The sequence below is a fragment of the Watersipora subatra genome, chromosome 1, assembly GCF_963576615.1.
Source record: "Watersipora subatra chromosome 1, tzWatSuba1.1, whole genome shotgun sequence".
Taxonomy (NCBI): domain Eukaryota; kingdom Metazoa; phylum Bryozoa; class Gymnolaemata; order Cheilostomatida; family Watersiporidae; genus Watersipora; species Watersipora subatra.
Window position 1 is genome coordinate 72,138,684 of NC_088708.1, and position 22,746 is coordinate 72,161,429.

At 37.1% G+C, this 22,746-nt stretch overlaps 1 protein-coding gene across 2 annotated transcripts; it reads right to left on the reverse strand.

The window, feature by feature from the left end:
* Positions 1-296: 296 nt before the first annotated feature.
* LOC137398337 (ectonucleoside triphosphate diphosphohydrolase 7-like) lies at positions 297-22,016 on the reverse strand. 2 transcript variants are annotated; one of them, XM_068084447.1, is made up of 12 exons: positions 21,916-22,016; positions 19,879-19,946; positions 18,698-18,852; positions 16,998-17,174; positions 9,073-9,223; positions 7,377-7,531; positions 6,798-6,901; positions 5,816-5,967; positions 4,009-4,315; positions 3,407-3,489; positions 3,040-3,201; positions 297-1,738 (listed from the first exon to the last, which is right to left on the reverse strand). In XM_068084447.1, the coding sequence occupies exons 2-12, from the start codon at positions 19,881-19,883 to the stop codon at positions 1,498-1,500; spliced, it is 1,692 nt and encodes a 563-aa protein (XP_067940548.1). In that variant the 5' UTR covers positions 19,884-19,946; positions 21,916-22,016; the 3' UTR covers positions 297-1,497. The 2 variants fall into 2 exon arrangements, with proteins under 2 accessions (XP_067940548.1, XP_067940553.1); XM_068084452.1 differs by lacking the exons at positions 19,879-19,946; positions 21,916-22,016 and adding an exon at positions 19,147-19,257.
* Positions 22,017-22,746: the final 730 nt, after the last annotated feature.

The window sequence follows — 22,746 nt, forward strand, 5'->3', positions numbered from 1 at the left end:
ACCATGAGGCTATTCTCTTAATTGCACAGATGGCATTCATCATAATCATCTATCTCCATAATCATTCACATAGCTGTCATTGGGCGTTATTCAATAGTATTTTTCATCCGTTAAAGCTTCAGCATAAATTACTAAACGGATAGATTTTACATGTATAGTTTTAGTAAAATGCAACTCACTTATCTGTTTTGCCCAAGCTCGCTACATGCATCGTTACACCAAAACTACATATACAGATTCTGCAAATATGTGCAACAAAGGGTCAGACACATTGTTTGTTATACGCAGCTATATTTTTTCAAGCTAGCTGACGTAGATTGATTGATAATCTAATCGCAATAACACGCCAACTGATTAGCACACAATTAAATGCAGAACAGAATAACAGATAAAATATAACTCATTTGCAATGAATGTTCAAAAGATTATGAGCGACAATCTTAGAATATAGCTGCTGAAAAAGATGTCAAAAACTGCATAATCAGCAAATAAATTTCCTGCCCATTAAACACAAATGCATTCTACAACATTATTAATTAAATTTTAATTATCAAAAACCTGTCTAGCCAAATGATGTACAGGACAGTATGGGGACAGATGCAATCGTGATAATGTTAAAATATCAATGTGGTAATTAAGTGCACCAGCAGAAGTAGGTGGAACAAGATACAAGATAGTTCTAAACTGTACACTATAGCCATGTGATCATATAGAAACGGAGCAAAATAAATGCTGCCAACATATGGACAGCACCACGATTAGCTCCATCCAAAGATTGTAAAAGAGTTAATCATTTGACTATGATCTATATATAGAAATAAATTTTAGTAAGCGAGCTAAACTAGTTAATGGTTGAGTAGAAAGAAAAGAATCGTGGGTATGATGGGTATGCTAAGATTGATAGACTCACAAGTTTAAACCATCAATAGACAATCATCTTGCGTTATACCATAGATGTAGCACAAAAAATATAAACTGCATCACTGTTTGAAAATAACTGGTCACCAGATAAAAACACAACATCAAATGATAATTGAGAATACAGGATAAATAGCATCACAGAAAGTATTTTTTCTGGCATAAAAAGGTATTGCGTCTTTAAGATTTGATAGAAATTAGACCAGATTTTGGGCCAATTGGCAGCAGCAATGCCAGGTGTTCATTGAGATCAGAGACAGATTTTGAGAGAATAAAAGTACTTTCTGTCTGCACACAAAATGAAAACTGAAAGTGGAAAATCAAGCTCATCTTCTATCTGTTTAAATGGTAAAACTGACAAACAAAAACTTAACAAAATCCAAATTCTTGCATATATCAAATATCAATGCTAATCATTGCTAAAGATAAATAGGAGATGGCTAAAGAAGGCCAAGTAAGCATGCTTGTAGGTAAAAAACCATTGAAACAGCTTATATCTTTTCCAAAGTGAGACATCAACAAATAAGACTGTTACATTTGAGAGATAATTAGAGTTGAGAGAGGAACAGAAGTTAATATTTAAGGGTAATAGCGTTTTTCCACGATGAGCCCTTGCTCCACTTGATCGGCACTCGTCATAAAGTCACTCATAGATGGCACCGGCTTTAGCTTGGAACCGACATTCATTTTTTTAAGGTAGATGATTATGGCCCCTATAACAATGAAGAAACAAAAAGCGAGACCATAAGGTCGTATGATGTGGGAGACACTGTCGAAAGACGATCTGTTGGAGATGTGATGAGTACTCCACTGTATTTGTCTACAAATGACACCACATGTAAGCCATCAGTTAATAGATTTGATTGGTGACAGACGATGAGCACCTAACTGGGAATCAAAGATTAGTCTGATTTAGATAAGCTATAAACATCGCCGGCCATATCCAAGAGCAGACAACTCAAACCATTGTAAGTGTATTGTAAGTGTAGACCTTTTTAACTAACATCGCTCATCACTGCCTCAAAGTCTCAAAGAAGAGTTTAAAAGGAATATAGTTGTCTCTACGTGTAAATTTCTAGCCATAAAGCTAGGTGAAGCTGGAAATAATTTGTGCATGAGATAGAAGCAAAAGTGAAGAGCTGGTGTAGAAGCAGGGAAACCACTAGTCACATTCGAGCCCTGTAGTGTGTCAGAGCCCTGTAGTGTGTCAGAGTCTTCTTAACCATGAATATAAATCAGCTGATTAAAAGAGCACACCAACCGCTAGGAGTTTAAATGCGGTAGTTGTGCTTATAGCTGCCAGCGTAAAATATACACAGTAATATGGGTAAGGTAAAGGGCATACAGTAATACTTTGAGATAAGAGTGTTCCAACATCCGAAAAATTTGAGATACAAGCAAATTTTTGCGGTGAGATACGAGACAAATTTGAGATTCGAGCAAACGAGACAGTTCCTGATTCGGCCGCTAGGCGGTCGATTATGTGAGAGGTGGCTTATGAGATCGGCGTCGCTTGGTCTTCCTCATCGGATCAAAAAGGATTTAACAAGGTCGGCTAAAAGTGAAGGTAAAAGCGAATCTAAAAGCAAGGCAAAAAAAGTCAAGCTGAAAAAAACGAAATTAGTATTAAGTTTAGAGTAAGATTGAAACTTACTTTCAAGTGTGTACATGTAAGCCAAGTTCATTAAGTTAAACTTAAAGTTTATCTTATGTTACGCAACATAAAAGTGTAGTATACCAAACATATTGCTGTAAAGTCTCTCTCACACCGCTGTTAGACGCTGCCGTCTGTCTTAAAGTAAGCACTCCATACAGCACTGTATACAGTAATGTTATATTTTATTGCAGATCATAACCAAGAGATAGGCATTTATTATTTTGTGAGCATAGGCAGTTAATTATAACACTAAAAAACATGGTTTTCCATTGTAATATGTGTTTTTGTGTGTTTTTCTTCAGAGGGTGGGAACATATGAATTCATATTTAGTTATTTTATAAAGAAAAAACTGATGTGAGATACGAATGATTTGACATACAAGCTCGGTCCCGGAATGCATCTCAAGGTATTACTGTATTGAGACCAGTAATATAAGTATAGCATAATATATAATATGACTCACTTAGCTGCGAGGTGCCTCGTCTTATGGATTAACGCTCCTAGAGACCACTGCACTTCCTCTCCTCCAATTTCATTTACTGGCAAAAAATTTTCAAATCTTTTGGAAAAATGGAGTCCTTCATGGAATACAGTCATTATCCATGATACTTTGAAACACTCCACCCTGCAACAACATAACAGAGATAATAGGGTAAGGATTACCCTACCCCAAAGCATACACATAAAACCTAATCTAGCTTGCTTATATGTTCATTCTGCATGTCTTAGCAATTAAAAGAATGAATGCTAAATTGATAGTTTCGTTCTATCAAATCATTGCTAAATAGAATGATTGCTAGATAGGGCAGTGAGGCTAGGAAGTTGCATACCTCATTCGCTCCATGTCAGCATGTGGGTACTGATTGTCTTTATATTTTTTCATGTTTTCTGCCCAATGAGTTCCGCAATAGTTCTAAAATCAGTAACACAAAGTAGCAATACTATTAGTATGGAAAGAAAAGATAACTTCCTACAAAAACTATCTATAACCGTAGTCTTACAATATCAAAGCTTGTAAATCACATTTGCATGGAATTGGTCCATGTTTACAAACTTACAAAAACCATTAAGCATTTCATAGTATACCCAAAACTCTGGTGGTAGATGTATTTATATTGTCCGTTACGTTTTTACAAAATGAAAAAGTAGCGTGTTACGGTGGTTAGCTATGCGAGAAAAATACTGTTGGCATTCCTACAACTGATAGGATGAGTATAAACCAATCCAACAAACAAATTGCACAGAAATTGACTTGCTGAAACATATATTGGCGATGATCCTCTTCACTATTTTTACCACAAATTATGTCACTAGTGTCATGCTAGCGATGAACACTAGAACTTACCAATTTTTAAATGCCTAGTACAGTTTAATGAAGATTTTGTTTTTAACGATTGTTAATATTGTCAGGGCAAGAATGTTGATGTTTCACCTGTGCCTCTGTGAGCAGTTTCTGTGACTCATACTGTCCCTGGAGACCGAGCACATCATAAGTCGAGTACCAGTATTCAGATATACCATAGAAGTTAGCGCTTGATGAAATAGAGGGCTGGTATACGCCATTGAGTGAGCACGGTTTGATGCTGCATTTCTCGGTTTGGTTGAGGAGATATCTGATATCAAGCATACACGCAGTCACATTGCCAGTGCCTTCAAGTGTGTACTGTTTTCCCTCGTGTTCAACATGCTCAGTCGAGTCTAGTGCCAGGCAGTTGTCCTTCACACGAGTTACACTGCTCCTGTGCCCCAAAAAGGAAAATTAGATCAAAAAATGCAAATAAAATCATAAAACACCCTAACAAAGGAAACTAAAGTGGAGATAAGCCATTAACAAATCGGCTATATGCTAGATTTAAAATTTATATATACAAACTTCTGCGTTTGTCTGTCGTTCGTCTGTCCGGTTATAGCGATAAAGTTTTAGGAATGAACAATCCGCTTTGCACTGGATTTGAACTCAGAACCTCCAAGTATGCAAACTGGTGAGCTAACCCAATACACTATGATGTCCTTGCCATACTATGAAATAATAGGGCACATACTTATGCAGCGCTTGCAGAAATACTATTGGCCAGCTTGACCTTAGGCGTAACGTCCTTACGTGTAACATCAAGCTGGCATCATGACTATTATTATGGTAAAGATTTAGACTAGCTTAAGTTACTAGCTTAAGTTACTAGCTTATGTTACTAGCTTATGTTACTAGCTTAAGTTACTAGCTTATGTTACTAGCTTAAGTTACTAGCTTACCAGGTATGTTACTCAAATTCATTGGGTAATTATTTTATTACACATGCAACGCCAAGAATTCGGTTAGTCTTAAGATAAAAACAAATTGTAGAGCTATTTGTTGTCAAACAAACTTGTGAAAATGAAAAACGAGTCAGTATAGTCTATGACCAACTATAAACAGCTGCAATAGTAAACAACAAAGGAAGAACTTAAATGATCAAGCATGGAATTTATAAGGACACGCAAGCTGCAGTCCATATAGTAGACCCCGGGTTATGGCCATTCCTATCTTACAGCTGTTGTGCCTTACAATGTGGAACACAATGTTTTTCCAGCCTCTCATTATGGAATTTTCCTCGCCATATGACAACAACAAAAATGTGAAAATGTCTCTCGAAATTTAAATTTGGCAATCGGTGTGCTGCATACATCGGAGTCATGAAGATGCTGATACGCTGCTTGCCGAAATCCCTTCCACGACGCCTGAAAGAGATACGATGCTCTCTCGCAGTTCAGCATTCTTCATGTTTCGTAAAGGCTTGATCTTGTGCGAGTGAAACAATAGCTTCAAGTGTGTATATTTAGTATGCTAAATTTATTTAAGTTAATTTCAAAGTATATGTTAAATGTCTGTCTTGAAGGTCAGAACTCCATACAGTGTGCACTGTACATAATAATATTAAATTTTATTGCAGATTGTAACCACTAACTAGGAGTTACTAAGGTTAATATACCACTTTGTTACTAATTTTTAATATGTACAGTACATATATATAAAATTTTGATGTTATTTTACCAGTTGTGTTTGCATTGGATAATTACTATCAGTTCCTATACTCCTTTATAAGATATTTTCGTCTTACAATCCCAATACCAGAACAAATGAATGTTATATGGCGAGTGGGGGGGGGGGTTCCACCGCATTATACCAATGTGCAATATAATGCTATAATTAAGAAGAGGAACTAAGAATGAAACAATTATACAACCAAAGCTAATAGTCATACCTGCTGACCATGCCCTGCCTGTATCTAGCCATGGCGGAGTTGGCTCCAAAGCCCAAGAATGTTGTGACATACAGGCTGTAGGTATGAAATGGGTCATTGTCTGCACTACCAAGACTGAATGTCACCAGCTTTTCCTTGTTCTTAAGCTTGGACTACAGACAGATAGAAAAATGAATAAGCGACATCAGTGAAAGGACTAGACAAATCAAAACTATTTGACGACGGTAACAAAATTTGCTCATTAGCTCCCAATAAAGCTAAAATTGAATAGAATGTCAGAGATAATGTTTCCTGACATAAACAAGCAGCTTAAAAATAAACCAAAAACCATCCATTCTAGCAACAACAAAAAAGATTATTGCTACAGATGTACCTTCTAGGCAAATAGTAAACTACAACAGACTCAGTTTTTGCCAGAGTTGGCAGGTGACATGAAGCCTGTTAGAAAGAGTTAGTAGGTGATCTAAAGCCTGTTAGAAATGGTTGGCAGGTGACATAAAGCCTGTAAGAAAGAGTTGGCAGATGACATAAAGCCTGTTAGAAAGAGTTGGCAGGTGACATGAAGCTTGTTAGAAAGAGTTGGTAGGGTGACATGAAGCCTGTTAGAAAGAGTTGGCAGGTGACATAAAGCCTGTTAGAAAGAGTTGGCAGGTGACATGAAGCTTGTTAGAAAGAGTTGGCAGGTGACATAAAGCCTGTTAGAAAGAGTTGGCAGGTGACATAAAGCCTGTTAGAAATAGTTGGCAGGTGACATAAAGCCTGTTAGAAAGAGTTGGCAGGTGACATGAAGCTTATTAGTTAGAGTTGGCAGGTGACATAAAGCCTGTTAGAAAGAGTTGGCAGGTGATATAAAGCCTGTTAGAAAGAGTTGGCAGGTGACATGAAGCTTGTTAGAAAGAGTTGGCAGGTGACAAAGCCTGTTAAATGATGAAAATGAATGATGTCATGCATGCAGATAATAAGGGATAAATAACATTTTTACCTTTTCAACCTCAAATGCAATCTGAAGAGATCCACCCCCCATATCAATCACTCCAACAGTGGGCTGTCGAGATTGCCTCGATATTTCTGTGCTAGCGTGACCACCTGATCATGGAAACACATACATACACAGTTAATGCTTACAGCTATATGTAGCATAAAGGCATGAATTCAAGGCTAAATTACAGTCTCACATTGGACCAAGCCTGATCAGACAATTTGGTTTAAATTAGCTGCCTAAATCATAAAAAATGGTGTTCAAAAGCGGTCATAAGCAAAGAAACACTCAATAACAAGCACTAGAGTAGCTAAGAAAACAGTAAACATGGCAAACATAGCATGAAAGGTGAGTGGACAAAAGTGAATATAATGGATACAATGATAGATGCTTTGTCCTTTTAGGAATGGAGAATTACAAGCTGTCATCAAATCAAGTGTCTAGCAGCGATAAATGCTCAGAGCCTGAACCAAAATAAGGTATAATAGTAGAGAAACCCGAGAGAAGGCTCACTGGACACCATTTATGGAGTAAAGACTGTGCTATAACCAAGGGGTGAGCAGTGTTTAAATGTAGTCCTACCGTGAGGAAGTCTGCCAAGCATATAGTTGAGAGAGATCCATGCATACATTCCTTCTGTTTTACCGGGTATAACCTCAGCATGACTGCGCTCAAACTGAAATTCGAACCACTTAGGAATATCCCTAGTAATGTCATCAAGGATCTCGTCTGCAGACCTACAGACAAAGGTCCTCTAGAGGGGTCATAGTATGACAACGCTGGCCAAACAGAAGGCTGATGGGGAGAAAACAGATGTGACTCCTGAGCATAAGAACAATAATTTACTGGTAAACATAAAAGCATCCCTGTTGGGTAAGTTTGCGTCAGAAACAGACAAAAATAAACAGACATGCAGAATAACATTTCTACTTGTAGTACCATGCAAATAACTGATGCGTTAGAGAATGCTTGAAAATTCATCATGAAATTAACCAGCCTACCACAAAGCCTCCCACCAATAGTTAAAGGCAACCAAGAAATTAGAGCATTCGTCTGCTCTTAGGCTGAGAGCTGTTTCGCGATAATAAGGTTACCTTTACACTGCTCAATCCCAATAGAAGAACTGTGGCAAAAAGCCATAAAGTTAAGCTGAGAGCTAACTCAAACAATTGGAACAATTCTTAAAGCACATAAATTACATAATTTTTTTATTATATCTTTCAATACATCAGAGTCTTGGCTTTCGAATGAGCCTATATTCAATACACAAAGAATAATAGAGCTATGAAAAACGGGATGTCAAAAGTACGTCCTGCAAAAAAAAACACTTGGTTCAGGTACTCAAAATGTGGCGTCATAATTCTCATTTAGCCTTATGTCGTCGATCCCTTTCGCTGCCATTGCGGCTGCGTTTTTCTGTGACAATCGGTGCTGTTAAACCCGAAGAGCACTAATAATAAACTAAGATTCTAGATAATCAACAATGCCCGCGATCGTGCTAACGCCAGACCAATACAAACACATGTTCTGGGTTAATTATGCTTCAATAGATGTACTGTCGTTGATAAAGGTAATGAAATAACATCGATTAAATTATGACCTGCGGTTGGGTTGCGTGGCCCTAGGACTAAATGTCAATCGCACTTTCGCGAGATCACGCAATGCTTGAAATTAATTAGTCTCAGTCGTCACCCTTAACATCCCATTAATATAGTATGGTTCTTGGAGTCTGAGGTACTTATCATAGAAATATTATGTACATGGAGAACTAATGCCACTGATTCCTTTGTCATATTCATTCGTTCTCTGGAGTTGTCCTACCTTCGCCTGCCACTAGCGTCATTATCGTCACTTTCGTAGTTGATAAATAAGCGGTAAGAGCACACAACAACGAATATGAGAATTGTGACGTCACAATTTTCGAGACTATGCCAGTAAACCTTTTCGCGGTAGAGCTCTAGGGGAATCCTATAAACACCAACCAATGTCTGTCTCACCATGGCAAACAATAGCTCATTCGAAAGCCAAGACTGATGTATTGAAATATACAATAAAAAAATTATGTAATTTATGTGCTGTAACCATAATTCTTAATCATAATTATTGATGATTATAGAAAACGTACTCACACCGTACAGCAGTCTAGTGAAACAACGCGTCTCATTGGCCCATGAAATAGCGCGTCTAGTGAAACAACGTGTCTCATTGGCCCATGTCTCATTGGCCATTACACACAACAGTTCAACTCTAGCAATGGCTGACAATACTTCATACTCACTGTTTAGGAATAAGTCTCATGCCAGCTGTAGCTAGGATGTATAGAGGAGTGCTGCTGTGTTTCTTGTTAGGGATAACATCAGCAGCGAACTTAAGCAGCGGTATCAGATACTCAGCAGCGTTGCTAGTATTCGTGTGAAACGTAGAAAGACCTGCACACAGAGTTTGAACTGAAACAACTTATATGTTCAACTAGTGAGGAGTCACATAACCTTTGAATTATTCAAACTACAGACATTATGTGGTCAGCATCTGTTATACGAGTACGCTACTTGTCAAATGCTATGTATGGAACATGAAGGTCAATTTGGTGTCTGTCCGTGATTCATCGACATTTGTAACACTAGAAATTCCACTGTCATACAGCCCACGACCAAAGTGATATTGGAAAAAAGAAAGGGTACTGATGGTTGAGAAATGCAATATTAGCAGTCAAATGGCACTGCTGTGCAATAGGATAACTGCAATGGTAGCTGTAATGTACTGGGTGTGGGTGTTATTATATACAACAAACAGCAATAATGAAAGGAAAAGATTATATGTTTATATCTCTCCCCCTGCAATAGGAGAAATGCAATATTGGCCAATATTAGAAGTAAAATGCACTGATATTATTAGAATAACCAATATTATTAATATAGTAATAATATAAAACCAATGCACAATTTTGTTTACATTTCAAAACGTCATAGCTAACAACATCAAGAAGTGATATTTATATAGATTTTTAGAAAATCTATTTAAAAAAGTGTTTGGTCATGACAAACAGCAATAATAAAAGGAAAAGATTATATGTTTATATCTCTCCCCCTGCAATAGGAGAAATGCAATCTACTATATAAACGGCAATCGTTGTCTATCTGTCTGTCTATCTGTCTGCTTTATAGAGTACCGTACTTTTTCGACTATTAGCCGCTACTTTTATATAAGGGCGTGTCTATTCTGTGGTTTTTTTCGCCGCTAGGGCGCATTAACGGGAATCTCCGGTTAGTACACGCCTCTATTATAATACGTAACCTGCTATTCATCGTAGGATGGACGATAAATACTGATAAGCTAATAGTATGAGTTGTCTTCTCGATATATTGAGTCACCGATAACTCCCAAATATGAGCAGTATAAATAACTTATATGGCGGTGTTTTTTTTCGATTTGATTGTACGAAGCATACTTAATTAATAGGTATGAGTAAGTAGTAAAATTAAATTAGTAGTAAATATTAGTAGTGAATTAAATAAAATTTACTACTCTATAAATAAATTAATGAGTAGTAAATTACATCTAATTAATATTTACTGCCAACGTGTACCGGGAAGGTCATGTGAACATTTGTTTCTTGCAACCACTAGAAAAACGCTGTTCTCTATCTACTATATAAACGGCAATCGTTGTCTGTGTATCTGATTGATTGTCCGCCTTATAGAGTGGTCTTTCCTTTTATCGTCGTACGATTTTCGGTCGTACGAAGCAAACTGAATTAGGTAATATGTGTAGTAACGGTAAATAAATTATAGAGCGGTCTTTCTTTTTCCATTCGGTCGAACGAAGCCAACCGAATTAATATGAGTACTAATTATCGTAATATCGTAATTTCGTAATATGGACTATTAGCCGCTACTTTTCTCTGACGATTTGAGCTAAGCGGCTTATATAAATGTGTGGCGATTCTGTTGTTTTTCTTTCACCGCTCGAGCGCATTAACCGAAATCCCCGGTTAGCACGCTTTTTAAATGGCAAATTTTCTGCCGTATTAAAAGCACCTTTCCTGAGTTCTGCGGCCTATACAAAGGTGTCTATACAGCTATACAAATGTACTATTCATTAAATAAAATAAATTAACGAATAGTTATTTACATGCAATTAATATTTACTGCCAACGTGTACCGAGAAGGTCACGTAAACGTTTGTTTCTTGGAGCCAATGGAAAAACGCATTTCTCACCTACTAAATTTCCACATCAAAAAGGTGAGTGTTTCTTATACGATGTTGTATTGTCTATGAATTGCCACATTTCCACTACTTAATAACGTTGGATTTGCCGCTGTTCGTGATAGTGGGTCATGTTCATTTCCTTCAGCAGCCGAGTTACTAATTTTTTTCCAGCTACGAGTAGGCCTACTGTAACTTACTATTACAGAACTTTCACGAGTACTCCGAGGGTTGCGATACGCTATTGTGAAAAGAAAGAGAGCAGCTGCTATCGACTTACTGTCACCCTGCATCAGCCATGACCAGCTATACGTCGCCTGCTCAAAAGTAGGCACACGCCGGAAACTGTTTCTTCATACGCCCGACAGAAAAACCAAAAATGTTGTCTATCCGCATGTGTTGCGTTGAACTAAGAGAGAGAGAGAGAGAGAGAGAGGGAGAGAGAGAGGGAAAGAAAGAGAGAGGGAGAGCGAGGAGGAGAGGGGGGAGAGAGGGAGAGAGAGAGAGAGAGAAGGGGAGAGAGAGGGAGAGCGAGGAGGAGAGGGGGGGAGAGAGAGAGGGAGAGAGAGAGGGAGAGAAGGGGAGAGAGAGGGAGAGAGGGGAGAGACCGAGAGATGGGAAAGAGGGAGAGAAGGAGAGAGAGAGGGAGAGCGAGGAGGAGAGGGGGGGAGAGAGAGAGAGGAAGAGAGAGGGGAGAGACGGAGAGAGGGGAAAGAGGGAGAGAGGGGAAAGGGGGAGAGAAGGAGAGAGAGAGACGGAGAGAGGGGAAAGAGGGAGAGAGGGAGCGAAGGAGAGAGAGAGGGAGAGGGGGGAGAGAGAGAGGGAGAGAAAGAGGGAGGGAGAGAGAGAGGGGAGAGACGGAGAGAGGGGAAAGAGGGAGAGCGAGAGGGGGAGAGAGAGGGAGAGAAAGAGGGAGGGAGAGAGAGGGGAGAGACGGAGAGAGGGAGAAAGGGAAAGAGGGAGATGTGACTGCATATTTGGAGTTGTTTTACCGTATGAAAGACAACTCTCAATAAACCTTATGCTGCCCGTGAATCTGCTATTGTAGACGGGTAATGCAGCTAGTATTAGAAGTAAAATGCAATGATATTATTAGATCAACCAATATAATTAATATAGTAATACAGTAATAATAGAAAACCAATGAACAATTTTGTTTACATTTAAAAACGTCATAGCTAACAATATCAAAAAGAATATCACAAACTTAGTAATAGTAATACAGTAATAATAGAAAACCAATGCACAATTTTGTTTACATTTCAAAACGTCATAGCTAACAATATCAAGAAGAATATCCAAACTTATAATTAAATATCGTAATCTCATAAGAATCGCTAGAAAAAAATATCGTCATTTCCTTTACTGAAATGAAACGATTTCAGTACTCCTCCGGTAATTACAGAAACCTTCGACAATCCTATAGACTGGTGAAATGTGCACGGTTTTTTTCGTCAAATGCGCACGACTTAATTGTTCTATTCCCTGTCGCTCGGCGTTTCAATTTCGGGTCTTAACTTTGAAAAAAGTGAGGCTTAGCAAGTTTTAATAACGATTTTCGTCCAAATAAATCTGTCTATTTGTGTATAATCCGATCAGATGGGTAAGTTTTAAGAAAATTTCGATAATTTACAAAGACTTGGTAACATATTTAAGTAGGCCTATATGTTTTTTGTATCGTTATTATACTTTAACTAATCTACAAAACGATGGTTAAATTTGTTGATGAAATTTTGATACAAGGGTTCGTCTCATTGTTGATGAATAATTTTCGTAAGTTGTGTGCACGTGCAATTATCATAAAAACTCCCAAACTTCACATCCGCTCGTTTGGTCGTGGGACAAGCTATTGCAAGCAACATCTGTGCATGATGACGGTGACTGGAGAGATATACAACTGCTGTTGAGGGTCAAGAATTTTTTTTCTTTTGGCTAGAAACTATGGGGAATATTGTAAATTTGAAGAAGCAGCCATTTTTACATGTATATCACCTAGAAAGTAACAATTAGAAGCATGCAAATGATTGCTGTACACAGGATAGTAACACAAGTTTACAGTCAAATGATCGCTGTACACAGGATAGTAACACAAGTTTACAGTCAAATGATTGCTGTACACAGGGTAGTAACACAAGTTTACAGTCAAATGGTTGCTATACATAGGATAGTAACACAAGTTTACAGTCAAATGATTGCTGTACACAGGATAGTAACACAAGTTTACAGTCAAATGATTGCTGTACACAGGATAGTAACACAAATTTACAGTCGAATGTTCTATAACATGCTCAGTTTGATAATTGCAATTAAAACTGCAAATAAATAAGGGAGTTAAAACAAGGTTTATGAATTTCCATAATTACATAACACACAGCTCTAACGTTGAGTTGATGATATAGATTAGGTCTTTCTTACACCCCAAAAATAGATCAGAATAATTTGCTTCTTTTTCAACTGATGACAGGATCACAGTTGAAACCACCTAAACTCTAGTATGATGAAAACTTATCAGTACCAACTGATGGATACATAGAACACCATCTAATGATCTTAAGTGCGTTTTCGCATCGCTTGGCTTAAAATGTATTTTTAGATATGAGATTGTGTGTGACTTCGTATGTGACTTCATGAGCTCGCAGAGTTTCGCTTTCTAACTGACAACATGTTTGTTGACTTGGAAAGTTCACCTTATTAGCATTACAAGCACCTACACGTTTCTTATAAAACTTGATTTACAAGTCTCTACGCTTTAGTTAATCACAGGTGAGTGCGATTCAGTGTTTAGACTTACATTGAGAAGAAAAAATGAAACATCTCCACTCATGAAAACTTGCAAGTTGGCACGCGCGCCGAAACATTCATTTGAATTACACAAGTATTACACTGCCCTGCAGAAGTATTAAACCGTGGTCACGCGATGGCCGAACCGACTTAAGTTTGGTTCGGAGGTGGTTTTACTTCGGTTCGGTTAAGCCACATGTCACACGGCATCCGAAGTCACTTTGCTTCCTAGATATCATACGCATGGAGATAGGATACGCTACATTGGTAGCTTTTATGTATTTGAGCTAAATATTTCTATTGTAAACAAAAAACCTTTGAGGAACAATTAATAATTATAATTACGCAGCAGATTTATCAGAAGATCGTTCAGTTGCTCAAAATAAATCACTCGATACAAAGATTTTGCCAACCTTTCCCATCAACAAAATTATATTTTTTGCTAACATACATGTATGAATGTTTTTCTATGCTGAGTACATAACAAACAAAAACAGTCTTTATCATAGTACTGTGGTTTTACATAAATAAATCAGTCAGCGATTCTTCATCAGGATGAGTATGACACATTACTTCTATTCTACACGAAGGAAAACCACAACCATTCTCTTACATTTATGCAAAACATAAGTGCAACATCTTATGTTTATGAAACACAATCACAAGTCTGGGTGAGCCTTGTCGTAAGTTGCTTCATGTTGTTTAATTAACGAAATAAAAAGATGGTCTCATTTCTTTTTTAACTTTGCTCACACACGTAAGGAAAAATGTGACGTCTGCTCGCTAGAATTTTAACCAGCCAATAAGAGCTGAGGTTCGGCCACGAAATTTCGAGCAGGACCGAAATGGTTCGTTTCGGCCAGAAATGTCTTGGGCCGAACAGTTTTTTAACTGACACCGACGTCGTTTTGCGTCGTTTAGTTCGTTTCGGCTCTCGTGTGACCACCCTTTTACACTGCCCTACAGAAGTATTACACTGCCTTACAGAAGTATTACACTGCTCTACAGAAGTATTACAAGCTGCCCTACAGAAGTATTACGCTGCCTACAAAAGTATTACGCCGCCCTACAGAAATATTACACTGCCTTACAGAAGTATTACACTGTCTTACAGAAGTATTACACTGCCTTACAGAAATATTACAATGCCCCGCTTTGCTCATGTATGGAAAGTCTATTAAGTGGCATTTTATGTTTTTCCTTTTTATTTCTTCATACAGGTGAAAAAAATAATAATTCTTAACATTTATTATTGATGAAGGCATTGACATGTAGAATGTTCATAAAACCAACTACACAAAAACCAGGTAAATAGATGTAGTGGAATTGCTTAATAATTGCGGAGAATTCTAATTTCATAGAGGTAACATTTACCGGACTACTTTCATAAAAAGTATAACTATGTTCACATCAGTATCAATTTATAAGCATTCAGAAGTTATGAATTGTTTCATTTTGATCTCACCTACAAAGGAGCTGACTACTACAAACCACTGAAAATTATATAATAGGTTCATAGTGTAGCTAATAGCAATCAAAGAGAAAGAAAAGCGAATTAACACAAACTAACCAAAGATATTTTCCTAAAACAATGTTTTAGCAATAAAATGCAAGCCATTTGTAGACAATGGTTCTCGCAAACAAATTTTGCCAATCATAAAAATATTTCTCTAATTCTAGCAGAAGTTTTGTGACATTCTCATTGAAAAAGAGAACAACTGTAAAAAGCAATGACAGAGATTGAACATCTTCTTCCAGCCACATTTCACAGCTTTATATTGGTTTATTGGAACAAACCACTAACTCAAGGTCAGGTGTTTAAAAGGCTTAAGAACCTTGTTATAAAGGCAATGATAGGTATATGAAAAGCTTAGAAACCTTGTTATAAAGGCAATGACAAGTATATGAAAAGCTTAGAGACCTTGTTATAAAGGCAATGACAAGTATATGAAAAGCTTAGAGACCTTGTTATAAAGGCAATGACAGGTATATCAAAAGCTTAGAGACCTTGGCATGAAGGCAAGGACAGGTATATAAAAGGTTTAGGAATCTTGGTATGAAGGCAAGGGCAGGTACTTATATAAAAGGTTTAGGGACTTTGATGTGAAGGTAAGGGCAGGTAGATGAAGGGTTTAGGGACTTTGGTGTGATGGCAAACGCAGTCGCAGTGCTTAGTAGAAAGCACAAGTGTAAAGAAGGTAAAGCCAATCTCATACATCAGTACATATAATAAGGAGTTGCAATTCAAAGGTTCCCTTATACTAGAAGGAACATTTACATATAAACGGTAGATATTAGTAGTGAGCTATGCCAGAACCAAATAGCCAAACCCAATGTAGGCTAAGTAAGTTACCTGCGAAAAACCTCTGCACAAAAATCGAGCAACTGTAAAAGACCGATCATTTTCATAGTCTTCCATTAACTAGTTAAAAAAACCTGATATGAGGAGTTGTCTGACTTTACTAATGAATTTGCACTCGCTAATATTAGCAGATACGGCCATTGTTTATTGTAGTCATAAATGACTATTAAATGATGCATACACAGTAGTGAATACAATAGAGCTCTAAAGGTGAATGAGTTTAATTACATTAAGACTTGAGTGAATATTCAAAATAATAGAGATAGAACTGAAGGTGAAACTAGGCCATTTTTCATGAAGTCATACAAGTATAAACGTTTCAACAGCTTAATAGGAATTCCAATAAAGTCATGGTTTAAGAACTTATTGCAAAAGAAGTAATTTTTGAATATATTTACTCAAAAAATTAGCTATTTATTAATTAATTAGACAATTTTGATAGCTTAGAAGCTTGAATATCTTAAAAGGCTCATAATAGTGGGAAAGGAGGGAAAGTTTTGATGCAAGACCACCAATACTAAGTTGAATATACTTGTTGTAAGTATTGTATGGCTCGGGTCTAAATAAAGTAACTGCGCTCCTCAGGCTGTGTGGCAAATGCTCACGGAGAACAATAAAGTAATCTGCGAAATTAAATGTTGTGAACAATGACTTCCATGGTTAATAGCTATCTATAAGTGATAATGATTACAAATATATAGCTTTTAACATATAATCTATGTCAATTCAACTGCATTTCAATTCATATAAGGCTATAGTCAATAAAGTGGACAGTAGTTTTATAACGTGTGATGGATCAGGTAAAGACTAGACCGAGCTAACCACTTCACAAAAACGTTATGCGATGGACAGACCTGGGGTTTTCTTCTTAGAAAGAGGCTTGCCATCCTTGTCCTTGAGCTGGTCGATATCGAGCAGCTGATGACTGTCGCCTGAATGCGGTGGCCAGAAGTAAATGTACACTCTTGTGCCGCTGCTGCCACAGTCCAAGACGATGCCATAGCTGTATGATTCCTCAGTCAACGGAGGTGCTAAACAAATACAGCCTTATCATCGCAGCATGATTGTCATTGGTAGAAAATTCCAATGCTAACCCATTGCATATTCATAAATTGGTCATAAAATTGGAGACAACACCAATATTCTTATTAAACTCAAAATATACATGAATTTAATTAAAATCAGTGGCACTAGCTGGCAGTGTCTCTTCTATCAACTCAGACACACCACAACCGAGTTGAGACAGACCTATAGGACTCCGCACATACACGAGCACATACACGAGCACATACACGAGCTTGCGTGACATCACAATATTGATGATTAAAAATTCGTGGTTTGATGTGAACGAGCTGAAAGGATGCTAAAGTTGGCTTGTCAATCACAAACCCAGCCATGTGCGAAAATCATAAAAGTTATGAGTAAAAAGAAATATCGGTTGAGACGAGATGAGTCAATGACACCCACCCAACAGCCAACACTGAGAAGGATGATGCATTATAATGTCATAGAGGAACTCCTTTGTATTGCTAGGATACAAAATGTGTGCTAAATGATATATTTACTGGCTGAACAGATGATGAAAATTAATATTGATAGATTCAAACTAAATAATTATGATGTGGCAATGCTTTCGGGTTTGTAAGACAGTTCAACACACACTCACTGTAGTTTGACTACATACATGTACCCAGTGCAAGGGTTCAACACATTCACTGTAGTTAAACTATGTAGGCCCTAACCAGTACAAAAGTTCAACGCATTCATTGTAGTTCTAGTACATACATGTACATGTACCCAGGACAAGGGTTCAACACACTGTAGTTCAGCTATGTATCCAGTACAAGGGTTCAACACACTGTAGTTCAGCTATGTATCCAGTACAAGGGTTCAACACACTGTAGTTCAGCTATGTACCCAGGACAAGGGTTCAACACACTGTAGTTCAGCTATGTACCCAGGACAAGGGTTCAACACACTGTAGTTCAGCTATGTATCCAGTACAAGGGTTCAACACACTGTAGTTCAGCTATGTATCCAGTACAAGGGGTCAACACACTAACACATCTATACCCAGACTGTTGATGCTAAATGCAGCTATCATCAGAGCACTAGTAATATACTAAAAGGTGACAATCATTTCTAAAAAATTAGTGAGTTCAGCAAGAATTTGTATAAGGATGCAATATGACAAAAATATAGCGGGTCTGTAGTACTCTAATACCTAACACAATATGGTGAGTTTACAGTGACTCATTACCTAGCTCAGCTGTGTCTGACGAGAGATCAGTGACTATAGTGAGAGATCAGTGAATATAGCGGGTCTGCAGTACACTAATACCTAACACAACATGGTGAGTTTACAGTGACTTGTGACCTAGCTCAGCTGTGTCTGGCGAGAGATCAGTGACTATAGTGAGAGATCAGTGACTATAGTGAGAGATCAGTGAATATAGTGAGAGATCAGTGACTATAGTGAGAGATCAGTGAATATAGTGGGTCGGCAGTACTCTAATACCTAACACAATATGGTGAGCCTACAGTGACTCATTACCTAGCTCAGCTGTGTCTGATGAGAGATCAGTGTGATGTATATTGAGCAGCATCAAGCCAGTAAGGCAGATTATGAATAACACTGAAAGTAGTAGACATCTGCCTGGGTTCTGGCCATATCTCATTCTCGCTCCGTTGCAACAGATGAGAGATGAACTGTAAACAGTTTAAAACATAAAATTTGAAATACTCCTTTCTAATAAACCAATCATTACAGAAACGGCAGCAGTGGTGTATATTATTAACCCCTGAGACTTCCTAGTGATGGGTAACTAATCCATAATTCCATGATATGGTCAACTTTACAAATGACAGAACTGCTATCCATTGGACTTCCTTCAAACCTTTGTATACTAGCAAACAATGCTAACTCTAAACAGTAAACTCATGCATCAGAATGGCAAACTGTAAGCATGCTGACCTAAACACGATAAGAAAAATACGTTTTACCCAAGTAGGCCTAAGTATGCTTCCTTTCATCAAGACTGTAACTAAAGAATAAAGAAGATAATTTTTAGGTCGAAACAGAACGTTCGTTGTATGAAAGTTTCTACGGAGAAACATTTTCAACTAAACCAGGATGTTTAAATAAACAGGATTAGTTCGCTAGTCTCCATACTCAGCTCCCTGGTAATAAATAATAGACTCCAATTTTAACATAGACAAAATTGATTTATCATCAAAACCTACGATATCATAATGAAAATCGTATTGATACCACACAAACCACTAAGCACCACTTTAAAACAAAAAATAAAATCGAATAACCTCAAACCATCACTTGTGTTGAAGTGTCTCTGAATGCTTTGACAGACCCTAACTATCCAATTGTCATATTCAAGTACAATGTACAAACTTGCGGCTAGTCAAAAAATTTACTCAATTCATATTTTTACTGAAGAAATGCTGTGTTAATAAATTTCCCAGTACATGTGTCCTTTCACACTAGTCTTCATTTTGCAATAACATCAGCAACCGATGACGTTTCCTCATTTTGGATTCAACAATAACCTCACTTCAATTTCTTAGAAGATTTATACAAACTATGACAAAATTCATAAAAAACCAAACTGATTTGGAAAATCCCTGTTGGTGTAACTAGGACATCAGTACAATTAATTGAAAATAGAATTCACTTTTGCTAATGAGTTATATTCACAAATGGAAACAAAATATACATACGCCATTCATGAGCTTTCAATCCAAGTCTTATAACCTTTCATTTCCTGTACCTGAAGGTCCAACATAGGCTACAATTAGAAGACAAAATATGACCAATGAAAGCTATAATTTGAATGTCAACTCACTCAAGGAGGGGGCCCCAGATTTACTTAAAACCAACAAAGCTGTAACCAAACCAATAGACTGCAATATGGAGCATTTAAAATGTGATAAAGCTATGATTATACGTTTGCGCTACAAATTGGAACTTGCTTTTCAATTTTACCATTGGCAGGACAATAACTTTTGAGTTTAGGTACCTTCAAGTACATTTATCATCTCAATTATATGCAGTAATTGAGTTCATGATCAAAAGATGAAATGACAAACAAGTTGTTGAAACACGTGTAAACAACTGGAGGTCAATTTTCTACCAAGAGAATATTGTTAGCGGGTAGGAAATCTTTGAGATGCTAGCAACTGGTGCACATGCAATGATATTGCATTTATGTTTTCGTGTGAAAATTTACAAGTTTAATGTAAAAGATGTAACATCTATGGTGCAATGTTAGTTCAGACTACATAAGCGCAGACTCTTGTGCTAATAAGTTATTTTTAGTAAAAGTTTGATATGTAAAACCGAGAAATGCTTGTGTGCTAAAAGTATATATACACATACACAGTTGGTGGCCGAACTACATATTACATGAACAACCAACCATACTGCGTTCAAGCTGGCCATATTATGTAGACAACTGAACACACTGCATGAGAGCTGGGCATATTATGTGGACAACCAACCACACTGCGTGCAATCTGGCAATACTTTGTTGGCAACCAACTACACTATGTGAAAGCTAGTCATATTATCTGCACAACCACAAACACTGCGTGAAAGCTGATCATATCATGTGAACAACCAACTACACTGCGTGAGAGCTGGTCATATTATGCAAACAACCAACCACACCGTGTGCAATCTGGTCATATTATATGATCAATTAGCCACACTGCATGAGAGCTGCCCATACTATGTAGACAACCAACCACACTGAATGATAGCTGGCCATATTATGTGGTAGAGATACAAAAAACATCTAATATTTTTTCTATTATTCTAAAAAATTCGCAAAGCTTTTTTGATTTTCATTACAACCCTCTGTGCATTATCTAAGTTGTTCGTTGCTGCTTCAATCGTCGTTGCAGAAACTTCAATGTTAGGCCTATCGCACAATCCTCAGAGTGGCTAAAAGTTTCATCATTAGTGATCGATGGTCAAGCCTAACAAAATTGTTTAACTTCCCAAGGCAAGTAGATCAAGCTAAAAAGCATAATACAGTCTATTATTCGCGATGATCAGCAGTGTTATAAAAAACCACTGCACTGTATTTTTTACTTTTTTACATCTATTCCAATGGTGACAGTTTTAATCGTTTTAGTGCCTAGTTAATGTGGCTTTCTCAACGTTGATTTAACAACTCAGGTTTATAGAGGTTTCTTCGCTCGACATCACCTACAGGTAGTCGTTGCCGTTTGTTGGTCGCATCAGTTATAAAATATTTTTCATAACTATCCCACACATGTGCTTTACAAATCGTCATAATCATATTGATATTACAAATAAGTCTTAAAGTAAATCCCTCATTATGCTGCCAACATATAAGATTACTAGATATCAGATGCTAAAGGTATCACACTATCGTTATCTCATTATTACTTCACTATTTAGTCAGAACCTGTAACTATTACAAAAAACTGGTTGATCATAGTATTGCAGTATCTCTATGATGAATAAGTTCGTGTTGATACATGAAATTGATTGACATATACATTTTAAGAGTTACCAAACTGATGATATAAAAAGCAAGTACATAAACGTATCCAAGGTGGCGATATCGGCGCATCAAGATAAGCCATTAAAGACATATCTTTAGACACTAGCTTTCCGATAAGTGGTTATAAGACAACTTTTAGATCAGTAAAGTGGAGAAGAATTACTAAATATAAATATGTTGTAATTATACTGCCAATTAGCAAATACTATTAATAAATACTTACATGTTTTGTCTCCGAACACGAATATATATACGTATCTAGCGTTCCTCGAGTTCAATAGTGGAAGCCTACACCCGACAACGCAACAGCTACAGAGCGATAATCGCGAAAGGCAAAAACTGTGTTCGTCGCGACAATTATTTAGCCACTCAAATTATCATTCTCATAGATTACTCCAATCATCGTCGAACAAGTCGAATAAATGTACATGTAAAATGATAGTCATAGGAATGCTGCTAAATTCGGAAGACCTATATACACTGTATTCCGATTAGATCATAGAAGCAAACAACAGAAACATTATTACGAGGGCCGGTCTTTGATTCAGACTTTTGAAAGTTCGATGACAAGAGGAGGCAACACGAAATAGAAAAAAATTATCTGCACTATTACCCTTTGTAGAAATGTTCGTTTATAAAGTTTGTGATAATGTTGCATTAATATTAAAATTAAAACAATGAAAAATAATGTATTTTGCTAAAATAACTATATATTGTAAAGTAAAATCAGAAATGAATGAAAAAAGAGGGAACAACCCTCACTGACAAGTTTGTTAGTTTATTAATTCACTGTATATACTTCGCTGTAGTCAATAAAGTATGCTCAGCACACTTTATCGGCTACAATGGCCAATGTGCTCAAAACACTTTATGCTTCTTGCGATACAACCTGGAGGACTCAACAAGAAGGAGCTGAAACCAAGGCGTTATACTCTGTTGAAGCTGACAGAGTGTGCTGAATTTAACGCTACTTAAAATACAACTTGTTGGACTCACCGGAGAAGAGCTAAAACCAACTCGTTATACTTGTACAACCTACTGAACTCAACAGGAG